Source organism: Lissotriton helveticus, chromosome 1_1 (genome assembly GCF_964261635.1).
Source record: "Lissotriton helveticus chromosome 1_1, aLisHel1.1, whole genome shotgun sequence".
Taxonomy (NCBI): Eukaryota; Metazoa; Chordata; class Amphibia; order Caudata; family Salamandridae; genus Lissotriton; species Lissotriton helveticus.
In genome coordinates, this window is record NC_136057.1 from 352,715,143 (window position 1) to 352,728,034 (window position 12,892).

The 12,892-nt window shown below is 44.1% G+C and overlaps 1 protein-coding gene across 1 annotated transcript in view; it reads right to left on the reverse strand.

Moving 5' to 3' along the window:
• Positions 1-10,413, reverse strand: part of LOC144808089 (uncharacterized) — an 84,508-nt gene extending 74,095 nt beyond the window's left edge. The window contains exon 1 of the mRNA XM_078673599.1: positions 10,106-10,413. Coding sequence (XP_078529725.1) covers positions 10,106-10,169 — 64 coding nt within the window. The 5' untranslated portion in view covers positions 10,170-10,413. The remainder of the gene's footprint in view (positions 1-10,105) is intronic.
• Positions 10,414-12,892: the final 2,479 nt, after the last annotated feature.

The following is a 12,892-nucleotide window of genomic DNA, read 5'->3' on the forward strand; positions in this document are numbered from 1 at the left end:
TGTGGGTTTGATTAAGATGTTCTAATATATAAATTCCACATTAACCACACTTATAAGCCTTCACAATGCTTGCAGCCACACACCTATTTGTGTAGCCTATCAGACATTCATCCCCTACCTTTGAGCTGATTTTAAGTTTGTTTCCTTGTTTGAGGTACCTATACCCACAACTGTACTATTCTATGCCACACAACTTTGCTCCACTGAACTCCACAGTGTGGCACTCAACTCTATCCCACTCTACACAATGCCACTCCACACAACAGCGCTCTATGCCACTGTAATCTACACCAGACCACTTTACGCCAAGCCACTCAACTCCACTCCACGCTATTCCACTTAAAGTCACACCACTCTACTTCACTCTAAGCCACACTACTCCAAGCCACTCTACTGGACATCGCTGCTAAAAGACATTAGCAACGCCAATAGCTCTCTGTTGCAAGAACTACTAGACTCTCAGGTAAGTTGTAGTTCATTAAATTATATATGAATGGAACCCATGTCCAGCCTGCCTCCGGTGCAAACCACAGTCTAAGGCCTCGATCTAAAACCACACTCTCATGGAGGCAGCACAGGGCATGGAACTCCAAACAAACAACAATAACTTAATGGTAAAGCACTTTACAGAATAGATGAGCACAAGCTCAGCTGAACTAATACATCGTAGGGAAATACATCAACATGTTACAGTAAATATATAAGCGGTACAACACCCCACACCTTTTTCAGAAAAAAACACATATGAATATATATATATTTATCCAGCTCATAAAAATGTTGAGCATTCACGAGGCATGTCAGTTAAATATTTTAATCTGAACAAACGCGTTTCGGCAAAAAATACCTTTCTTAATGTTCCTCAAAGGACTAAAGACTTATGGTGGCATTTATCCTGCAATTGGGAATAACAAAGCAAGGAATACTAAGGCCACCATTTGGAATGTGACACTTTACATCATGTCATTATGGCTCTTATTATATTGGACACTCGAAGCAGTAATGTGCAGTCCTTTGCCGCTGTTTATTCTGTCGGAACTACCAACAGGCGGGAGAGTGATGTATTTAAAATCAGAAGAACTCTGCGTGCTGAAAGTTGCTTTTAATTGGGAACATTGAAAAAGGCATTTTTCGCCGAAACACGTTTGTTCAGATTAAAAGAAAGATTGCTGTGGAAAAGGAGGAAATAAACCAGTCTTGATAGTGCATTCTTGTTAAGGGTAACTTCTTGTGATATATATTATATATATATATATATATATATCGAGTCAAATAATAATCCTTAAATCTTGATGGCACGGCAACAGGCAACACTGCAAGAACTTCTGTGGAAATTAGCAGAATCATAGTGTTTGAAATTGGGTTGTTGGATGACTGGGGTTTGAGCCTAGCCCTAGTTAAGCAGCAACCACAACCCTAGTCAGGGTAAGAGGCAGGCAAACTAAATTAGCCTGTGCTCACTTCACCCTCTGGTAGCTTGGAACAGAGCAGGCAAGCTTAAATTTAGAGGCAATGTGGTGTAAAGTATTTGTGCAGCACTTAACAGTAAAACAGTGAAAACACTAAACAAAAAGATTAAATTAAACAAGACCAATACGACAAAAATCCAATAAGTAGAAATTGAGATATAGATGTTTTAAGGTTGTAAGTAAAATAATGCTAAAAAGCAAAAGCAGTAAATTGGGATATCTGGTTGCGCCGGAACAGAACAATGTCAAATGTTCAGGCCGACTGCGATGAAGCGCAGGGCAGATACTAGGACCCAGTTGACAAAAATACCTTAATCCAAGGTTGCGGAGCGTTGCATGGGTTCAGGTCGAGGATGCGACACGCAGCTGTGGACTGGGTGACACAATTTGGCAGAGCAGACTCACATATGGCACAGTCCAGATGCAGAAGCAGGGAGGTTGGAAGTGGTTTATGTCCCTGAGACTTCAAATCAGGAGGACAGACAGCTAGTCATTAGAGTCATTTTGGGTTCAAGTGAGGCAGGCCCAGTCCTTCTCACCCAGGCAGGAGGAAAACTGACCAGCAGGTCAGCACAGCAGGAGTCCAGCAAAGTGCCAGTCCTTTCAGCAGCACAGCAGTCCTTTTTCCTGGAACAGTGTTCACAGGCCCAGAAGTGTACTGAGGTGGTGGTGTCTGAGGTCCAATACTCATACCCAATGGTGCTTTTTAAGTGGGGGAGACTTCAAAGATATGCTTTTGAAGTGCAAAGATGTCCTCACTTCCTACCTTGGCCCCAGACTCATTACAAGGGGGAACATAGTCGTTTGCGTGTGGACAGGTATTAGACCTGGCCTATTTTGGCATGTTTTCCCTGTCTTTTTGCTTCTGACCTTCTGGTTTTGGCGTTACTCTGGATATTGTTTTTACTGGTTTGGTGTTTCTGGGCACTTTAATACTACTGATCAGTACTAAAAAGCAAGTGTTCCTACTGTAAATTATGTTGATGGATTGGTGTTCCCATGATTGGGATATTTGATTTATCGGTAAGTACCTAGTACAGTGAACAGTGTGTGCCCAGGGCCTTTAATTCAAATGCTACTGGTGGGCTTGCAGCACTGTTTGTGCCACCCACACAAGTAGCCTTTCCGAAGATGTCTCAGACCTGCCACTGCAGTGTCTGCGCGCAGTTTTCACTGCCATACCCACCTGGCAAATGCACACACTTTCCAGGCCCAAACCTTCCCTAGTCTTACATGTTAGGCGCCCCTCAGGTAAGCCCGAGGTACCCCCCTGGGCAGGGTGGAGTATAAGGGACAGGTAGGCCATGTACTGGTATGTGTGACATGGCCGGATAGTGTAGTACTACAAATTTCGTTTTCACTATTGAAAGGCTATCTGGCCCATAGGCTAACATAGGAGTTGCTTTGTAACATCTTACAAGCATAACTTTCCATTGAAACAAGCTACAGAAGTGGATTTTAGACTTCCTGAACTCAAATTTAAAAATACATCTTTTAGTAAAGATGATTTTTTTGTTGTGTGTTTGAAAATGCCACTTTTAGAAAGGGGGCATCTTCTTGCTGAACCATCCTGTGTGCCTCTGCCATTTGTGTATTCACTGTCTGGGTTCAGAGTGACAGGAGCAGGGATGTGCATTCACACTAGAGAGACACAAGGGGGGTGAGGTATTCCTTGCCTTTCCTGGGTGACTCATAGCCAGGCTGAATATACCTCGCTGCATTTAGAGTAGTGGGAGGTGTTGTCACTTGCACCTGAATGGAATGTGTTTGCATCATTACCAACATTGACCTCTGTTTCTGCATTAAAAGACTTATCATCCAAACCAACATCATAATGACATGATACCCTGGGAGACAAACTTTCCTCCCCATTACTGGGAAATAAATGTGCACGTGATGTATCCCTCCAAGAGGTATCAATTCAGGAATTACACCCTTCACAGCCTCCAGCAGTTTGTATTTTGACTGCTTGTTCAGGGGAAACCATAACCACATCCCTTCTGCTCCACCACCCTCTGTCATTAATCAGCACAGAGCCATTAGACAACTTTTCAATACATACCAGCTCAGAAAACTCTAAGTTCACCTTTCCTGACCCTGGTGGGCTTCTTAATTAAAAAACAATTACCCACAGCCAATATCAGATCCTTGACACGGAGTCTCTGTCAAAATTTACTTTCACATGACTATGCAATGCTTCAACTCTAGAAGCCACACGTGTCAAGCACTGACTATTTGGTACTTTTCTTTTGCTTACTTCTCTCACCCAATCTGGACAAACTGATGACCTCGGAAACCTTTTGCATACATCATGAATGGCAACACCCCAGTTGTACTGTGTGGCGTTAAAAGGTATGACCAAATGTTTTCTTTCATTATGGCCTCAAGCTCAAAACCCATTGCCATGTGCACACCTTCTTTTAAAAAAATACTCATGCGTTCTACCAGATCATTTAAACAAGGTGAAAAGAGAGCAACATTGAGGTCTGTAATAAGAAAGTTGTTAAATATGTGCTGAAGTAAAAGGAGTGCTATTATCTGTAAGAATTTTTTATGTGCTCCTTCAATATCAAAAATATTTTCCAAGAATTTAACAAAACAATGAGTAAAAGTACTGAAGTGGAAGTAATCCACCAGTACCATCATATACCTTTTGTTTGTAGGCAAAAGGTCAAATTGACCAGCAATGTCAAATGCTATGTTCTACTAAGCTTCTTCTGTTAATGGAACCAAGTGTATGGGAGATTCATGAACTTTTCAATGTTAATCAGACACTAAACAAGTAGTACAAGCATCAACACATTTGGAAACCTGAATCTCCATGGCCGGCCACAAAAAAATTGCTTGAGATTTTTTACAGGTGCTACTAACCCCTAAATGTCCACTGTGTACTTCCTAAATGTCCACTGTGTACTTCCTTAATGAGAACATTCCTAACAGCAGATGTGGGAATACAATCATAATTGCGTAATAAAACCCCTTCGGTCGCACACAGTTCTTCTGAAACCGGACCAGAAATCCTTAATGAGACTTCAATATTTCTCTCCTTGGGTCATCCATCTTTCATAAACCTGAATGCAGATCATAACATGGGATCTTGTTGGGAAGCCTCCAACCCTTGCTTGTGCATGATTATGCCTTTGTCTTCAAGTATGTGTTTCACCAAAGCATTTACAAATGTATTTTCCCTAGTAGTGGTCACACCCTCATCCACAACAAGTAACCTTGACAGGCAATCAGCTCTGTTGTTTTTCCCTACAGGTACATATGTATTTTTTTATTGCCACTTTTTTCAATAAACAAACAAACAAAATTAACATAATAGCCAGCTAATTCTCATCTCTACACACGAATAGCTTCAAATGAAGTGTGTCCATATAACTGTACAATTTAAAGATTATGCCACCACCATTTCCATTATAAACCAAAGCACATTATACATTCAGTTAATGGTTGGTATACACTTTACAAATTGAAATCACAATAACATCTGGCTTTTATCTTAAGAAGGGCCTATGTATGCCTACAATATCGAATCTGATTTAGTGCCATGTATAATATTACAAAGACTACAGGATGTTCGTCTGTAGGCAGGGATGATCATGTCAATTGGTTTGCAATTTTCCCAGTGGTGTTCGTGTCCTCCTGTTGGCGTGTGTGTGCCCAATCCAAGGAGGGGCCCCATATATCTCTTGGTCGGGACACCGATGGCATCAATTCCCCCTACAGGTACATATTTAAAAGTAAATTTGAAATCTTGTAGTTTGGATAGCAATCTGACTAACCGTGCGGAAGCTTTACCTGACCTATTACCATTAAAGAAGGGTGAAGTAAGGGTATGTGATCAGTGAAAATATCAAAACGAGAGCCCAAAATAAATGTCTTAAATCTCTCCACTGCCCAAAAGCAGGCCAATGCCTCCCGCTTGATAGTACTGTAATCAGATTCAACATCACTGAGTTTGCAAGAGGCAAAAGCAATAGTGTGTTCCTTATCATGGGAAAATTGTGAAAAAACAGCCACTAGACCAATATCGGTGGCATCTAATGAAAATCGCACATTTTCTGCCAGCAAGAAACAGCGAAAATGCTGGACCTGATATAATGAGATTCTTGACCTTCTGAAAAGCTTTCTGAACAGAATCAGACCAGATACACTTCCGTCCTTTTTCAAGCAAGTTCGTCAATGGTTGTACTATAAACGCATAGCCTTGTACAAAACGTGAATAGTATTCACTAAGCCCAAGAAAAGACACAGTATCCTTGTCTCTTGGCAGTTGAGCATCTTCAATGGCTTTAACCAAAGAGTACTTGGTAGAGATTCCGCTGGCACTAATGGAATGGCCTAAATAGTCAGTATAATGGGCCAAAAACTTGCATTTATAAGTGAAAAGAATGACACCATACTCTTTAAATGTGTTAAAAACTGTTTCAAGAATAACATTGAATCTTGTAAAGACTTAGAATATCATCTTGGAAAGCCGGCAACCCAACCACACCCTCCAAGATGGTGTCCATAAAACGCTGAAAAACACTTGTAGAAGATGCAAGATCAAACGGGAGGCTGCAAAACTTATATGCCTCAAACGGCATTACAAATGTTGTTAAATCTTGCGAAGTATCATCTACTTGTATTTAGTGATACGCTGAATTGAGATCCAACACTGTAAAGAATTTCGATTCACCAATATTAGCTAATAAATCCTGTTTTTCTCCATCTTTTTCACGTACAATCACAATGAGACTGACCCATTCAGATGTTTCTGTGGCTTTAATAATGCCATCTTTGACTAAGTTCTCTAATAGATTTTTTTGCTCTGATCTTATGCTAAGGAGAGCTGAGAAAATCATAATAGGTGCACCTGAATCCCACCTCATGTCAAGTGATAATACAGAACCTAACGTGACTTGGCATACCGGATTTTTCAATTTGTTAGTGGAAATCAAATAAACCTACAGGATCAAAATAAAGTTGGATAAATCCACAGTGCTCTCACGCTCATTCAGTTTAATTCTGTGTAGAAGACCTGGGTTTTACTGGACTTGCAAAAACTGCGGAAATGACCCAATGTTTTACATTTTCTGCAGCGATTACCTAGACAACGTGCATTGTGGCGTAGATGCGGGATGTATGACATTACAATGCATGCTTTTACCACGCATGCCTTTACAACGCTGTTTTTACAACGCATGCCTTTACAACGCATAGTGCTTTGGGGCGCTGGATAGTGAATAGTTTAATTTACTATTCCAACTCCAGTCCCCGTGGATAGTAGGGTAGGTGTTGGATAGTAAATTAAACCTATTCCCTATCCTAGAGCGCCCCCAAGAGCAATGCGTTGTAAAAGTTGCGTCGTAAAGGCACTGCGTGGTAAAAGTTGCGTTGTAAAGGATGTTTCCCGTAGATGCGATTTAGACCCCACCTGAAACAGAAAAGGTTATTATTACGTTGTAATCCTTTAAAGTTTGTGTCCTTAATAACAATGGCATCTTGTTTACCAGCCGCGGCCAGGGCGACTGACGCTGGAATCTGGGGATCAGGGTTCGATCCCCGGCTCCGGCGGCAGGTTAGCCCAGCACCATGTGACTCTGGGCAATAGCTCGCTTAATCTTCCCGACGGCCCCCAGCGCCTAGAGACCCTTATGGGTGATTGTGCACTTTACAAATGTGGATTATTATTATTATTTCCTAATGAATTAACAAACGTAGAAAAAGAATGAAATCTCTTCCTAATTTAGTATGGCAGCTAGTGTGAAGCGAGCGTGAGGAGTGCCGTCTAGACTCATGTGCAGGCTCGAGGAAAAGCACGCTCCAGAAGGGTGGCGCGCTGTGAGGTACAGAGTAAAGATGTGCAACACCACCTTGGCACTGTGCAGAGCAAAGAGTCGCCGCTACTCACTCACTTAGGCTTAAGCCAAAAAGCCTTGATCGCCAACGGCAGGATATCAGCAGTAAACACACCCACCATGAGCTAGAACCTTTGAAGATTTGGTAATGGGTAAAATGAGGCCGGTGTGGGCTCCAGAAGCTCGTAGCCAAATGTTGCAAGAACTACTAGACTCTCAGGTAAGTTGCAGTTCATTTAATTCAGATTTACAATTCAGGAAACGGAGTCCACGTCCAGCCTGCCTCCAGTGTGAACAGCCATCTGAGGGCTCTCACGGAGGCAGCACGGGGCGTGGAACTCAAAATAAACAATAACAACTTTGTAAAGGGGCTTCACAGAATAACTGAGCACGAGCCCACCTGAAATAATACCTTGTAAGTAAATACAACATCAACAGGTTCCTGCAAATATACGAGTGGCACAACACTCTTGTATCAGCAAGACATATGGGCTTTGTCAATTTTTGTTAGTCAAAGCAGGCCTCGTTTCCTGCAGGGCCCGGTATAACATATAAAATAGTCAAGCATCTTTCACAGGAAGGCTCGACCAGTATCATTTCGACACCAAATAGCCCTGACCACAGCTGCCAAGGTTTCATATTGCTTATGTGTGGCATTTTCACAGATCCATTGCAGTTATGAGTGACATTCAACAACCAAATGTGTGACACTTAAAGTGACACTTTCTCACGAGTAAAATAAAGCAATGAAATCCAGGGAATCAAGTAAATCTCAACATTCACACTCATTTGAGCAACAAGAAACTCAAAGAAAATCTTGAAACTGCTGCAAAGCACCTGAAAAGGAAGGGCACTAACTTAGTGCCCTTTTCACCTGATCGTACTGTTAGACAAATGTGTAACCATGATATTCAACAAAACACAAATCTTCCAGAGACACTAATTTATTAAAGTTCTGTGCACATATGCAGACACGCATTGCAGTTAAATAAAAACGAAAATACTAACTGGATGCAACAGATTGTCACTTGCCTTATAAAATAAGCGCTGTACTATTAAAGTCCATGGGCCATATTTATGAGCCCAGTTGTGTCGCTCTTGCACCGCGCAACGTAGTGCTAGAGCTGCGCAACTAAAAAATAAGATTTATGAAGACACACATGGTACTTTGAGTGGGCCGAGTGGCTTTATAAATCTAGAGTAACGCAAAGCTGTAGAAATCACTTTGTTGCATTACTCTGCCCTGGGAAGGCAGTCCAAGGGTGTTGCGTGGGTGTTCCCAGTTTGCATGACAAACTCATAAATATGTATATGCAGCCTAGACCGAGTGCAACACCTGCCATCTGCTCAAAATAGCAAATGAGAAAACACACTAAGAACATACTAACAACAAAGCTAACAGACCAGTCAGATCATTCACAGTTTTGAGGTAAAAGTGTCAGAGGCTTATGGTGCAATATTCCTTACACAACCCTGTAAACGGGTAATGGGAACTTCTAATCTGAGACCAAACGTTCATGTTCTATGCAACAGGCATATTAACCCTCTGCTCTACCTTACAAGGAGTGAAAACTGTCACTAAGCACTTATCTCCTTCCACAAAGAACATTATCCTGAGTTATCTTGACATTTTTATTATAGCCTGGGAACTCTCAGACACAAGAAATGAAGCCCCACTGTCAGGTGGTTTCAAACCTATGTTATTTAAAGTACCCCACCCCTCGGGGACAGGTGGTGTGTGGTAGAAGATCCTGTAAAAAAAAGGATCCTTGTGGAAAAACAAAGTTTTGAAAATATGCATTGCATGGAAAACATAATTTGCAGCAAGAAGATTAACCTTTTGCCCTTATAAATCATAGGGGGAACAACTATTAGAGAAAACCCCGACCTTTAAAAGGCCATGCATTTCCAGCACAGACAACGTGTTACTCTGCTACATGATGCAGAAACACACTTAAGGACTTTCTTTGTTGCCATGATGAAAAGCACCCAGAACAACCTTCATTTGTGAGATTCTCAAATGCAGTCGATGCATCTTAACTTTCACAGTGGAGTCACGACAGTAATGAAGCAACCAGGCACATAGTCCCGGTTTAAGCACAGTTCAGGACCATGCAACGGACTGCATAAACGTACTATTCAATAAATGGCAAACTCTGAGCTACAGCTCGCGCTGGAGAGCGTGCATAAGTCACTCAAGGAAAAGCTCCTCAAATGATGTCCCCCAATTCTGATTTGCGACGGAGCCTGGCCTTCCTTTCGAGGGGACCGGCTCACAATTGTCACTATTACCTTTACTACCTCATGTATTTTTGGTTGCTCACAATTTTGACTATCTCATGTATTTTGTTTGCTCACAAATGTCACTATTACCTTATGTAACGTAATGTATGCTTTTGTAATCTGTTCTTTTGTAATGTTTCTCATTATGTTTCATTTCTGTTCCTTTTGTGAAGCGCTCTGACACCATCGGGTAAAGTCCGCGCTATATAAAAATGCATAAATAAATAAATAAATAAACAATGTTGTGGACTTCCGTGCCTGGAACCCTCTGCTGCCATTTCAAAGGGCACACGCCCTCAGTAGGAAGGGAACAAAACTCAGCTTCACCGCTAGGTGGCGTCTGACAGGCATGTCTCTCTAGGACCGAGCCTTTTCCAGTGTGCACGAAGAAAAGTGCACCCTCATCTGCATGGCGCTATGCCCAGCCGGAAGCCCACCCTCCCAACTCCGCCTGTTCTCTAACAAACATTTAAAATATCGACAGACGCCTATGAATGTGTGACTTACCAGTCTCAGGGTCACAGTGAACTTCAGCTCGTAAAAAAAACAGCCTGCCGCGGTCGATCGGCATGGGTCGCCGAAGAGTTTCTTGAAGTCCGCTCGGCTGTCCTTCCGTGCTGTACACCGGGAATCCGATACATTCTCAAATGACGTCACGTAGTATGGGCGACGCCGTAAGAGGGGCTATGTGGGATGTGTGCCAGGCAGTGATAGCTGAGCGTGCACTGCCTGTGCCTCCTGCTCTCACTGTGACTGACTGACTCCTGCTTGAGGGAAACAAGTGCAACCCCGAGGGTTGGGCGGCGGCACCTGTCAGGGAAGGAGGCAGGTCCCGATTACCGAAAAGGCACCGGCCTACGGGCCCACCTCCTTTTAGGGGCCTCGGATCGAATTATAATTGAGTTGATTTTAAAAGAAAATTACAATCAAGTTTTCTTAAATATTGTTTCCAAAAGATAGAAAAAAGGAGTTGACTCAAAGAAACGAAAACTTTACATTCAAGACCGTATAGAGAAAATACTATATTGTTGTAATGTACCCATAAACAACTTAGAGCAAATAAGAGACATCATATAAGTTTGTCTCTTTTCTTCTGGCAGCTGTCACTTTGCAAACACGTTACAAAAGGGGGTGGTGATGGACGGAGCATCTGAGCCAATCAAACACTCACACCCAGTCAAAAGATCTGGGTTTGATCCACCACCGTTCTTTAGCCCACTCTGCCACCCCAGTTCAGACGTGGCTATATGCAAATCAGTCTGACCCTGTGCCTCATGGGAACAGTCCAGCCCGAACTGCCAAGCCATGTCTTCCCTGGACCGGAAACAAGCTTCCGAGGACGGTTTCTGGCATTCCAGCCGTCTTCAGCCCGGCTTGCTTGAATCCAGTGGCAAAGTGAGCAAGGGACTCACGTCTGAGCATACCCTGCCACACTTATGGCGGCCAAAGCGGTACAAAAGGGGGTGATGATGGACGGAGCATCTGAGCCAATCAAACACTCACACCCAGTCAAAAGATCTGGGTTTGATCCATCACCGTTCTTTAGCCCACTCTGCCACCCCAGTTCAGACATGGCTATATGCAAATCAGTCTGACCCTGTGCCTCATGGGAACAGTCCAGCCCGAACTGCCAAGCCATGTCTTCCCTGGACCGGAAACAAGCTTCCGAGGACCGGTTTCTGGCATTCCAGCCGTCTTCAGCCCGGCTTGCTTGAATCCAGTGGCAAAGTGAGCAAGGGACTCACGTCTGAGCATACCCTGCCACACTTATGGCGGCCAAAGCGGTACAAAAGGGGGTGGTGATGGACGGAGCATCAAACCCAGATCTTTTGACTGGGTGTGAGTGTTTGATTTGTTCAGATGCTCCGTCCATCACCACCCCCTTTTGTACCTCTTTGGCCGCCATAAATTTGGCAGGGTATGCTCAGACGTGAGTCCCTTGCTCACTTTGCCACTGGATTCAGGCAAGCCGGGCTGAAGACGGCTGGAATGCCAGAAACCGGTCCTCCGAAGCTTGTTTCCAGGGAAGGCATGGCTTGGCAGTTCGGGCTGGACTGTTCCCATGAGGCACAGGGTCAGACTGATTTGCATATAGCCATGTCTGAACTGGGGTGGCAGAGTGGGCTAAAGAACGGTGATGGATCAAACCCAGATCTTTTGACTGGGTGTGAGTGTTTGATTTGTTTAGATGCTCCGTCCATCACCACCCCCTTTTGTACCGCTTTGGCCGCCATAAATGTGGCAGGGTATGCTCAGACGTGAGTCCCTTGCTCACTTTGCAGCTGGATTCAGGCATGCCGGGCTGAAGACGGCTGGAATGCCAGAAACCGGTCCTCCGAAGCTTGTTTCCGGTCCAGGGAAGGCATGGCTTGGAAGTTCGGGCTGGACTGTTCCCATGAGGCATAGGGTCAGACTGATTTGCATATAGCCGTGTCTGAACTGGGGTGGCAGAGTGGGCTAAAGAATGGTGATGGATCAAACCCAGATCTTTTGACTGGGTGTGAGTGTTTGATTTGTTCAGATGCTCCGTCCATCACCACCCCCTTTTGTACCGCTTTGGCCGCCATAAATGTGGCAGGGTATGCTCAGACGTGAGTCCCTTGCTCACTTTGCCACTGGATTCAGGCAAGCCGGGCTGAAGACGGCTGGAATGCCAGAAACCGGCCCTCCGAAGCTTGTTTCCGGTCCAGGGAAGGCATGGCTTGGCAGTTCGGGCTGGACTGTTCCCATGAGGCACAGGGTCAGACTGATTTGCATATAGCCATGTCTGAACTGGGATGGCAGAGTGGGCTAAAGAACGGTGATGGATCAAACCCAGATCTTTTGACTGGGTGTGAGTGTTTGATTTGTTCAGATGCTCTGTCCATCACCACCCCCTTTTGTACCGCTTTGGCCGCCATAAATGTGGCAGGGTATGCTCAGACGTGAGTCCCTTGCTCACTTTGCCACTGGACTCAGGCAAGCCGGGCTGAAGATGGCTGGAATGCCAGAAACCGGTCCTCCGAAGCTTGTTTCCGGTCCAGGGAAGGCATGGCTTGGCAGTTCGGGCTGGACTGTTCCCATGAGGCACAGGGTCAGACTGATTTGCATATAGCCATGTCTGAACTGGGGTGGCAGTGTGGGCTAAAGAACGGTGATGGATCAAACCCAGATCTTTTGACTGGGTGTGAGTGTTTGATTTGTTCAGATGCTCCGTCCATCACCACCCCCTTTTGTACCGTCACTTTGCAAACAAGCATTGGCATAGCCAATAGGTCTTGCCTTTGGAACCTCATAAGTGCTTATCCAGAGCTA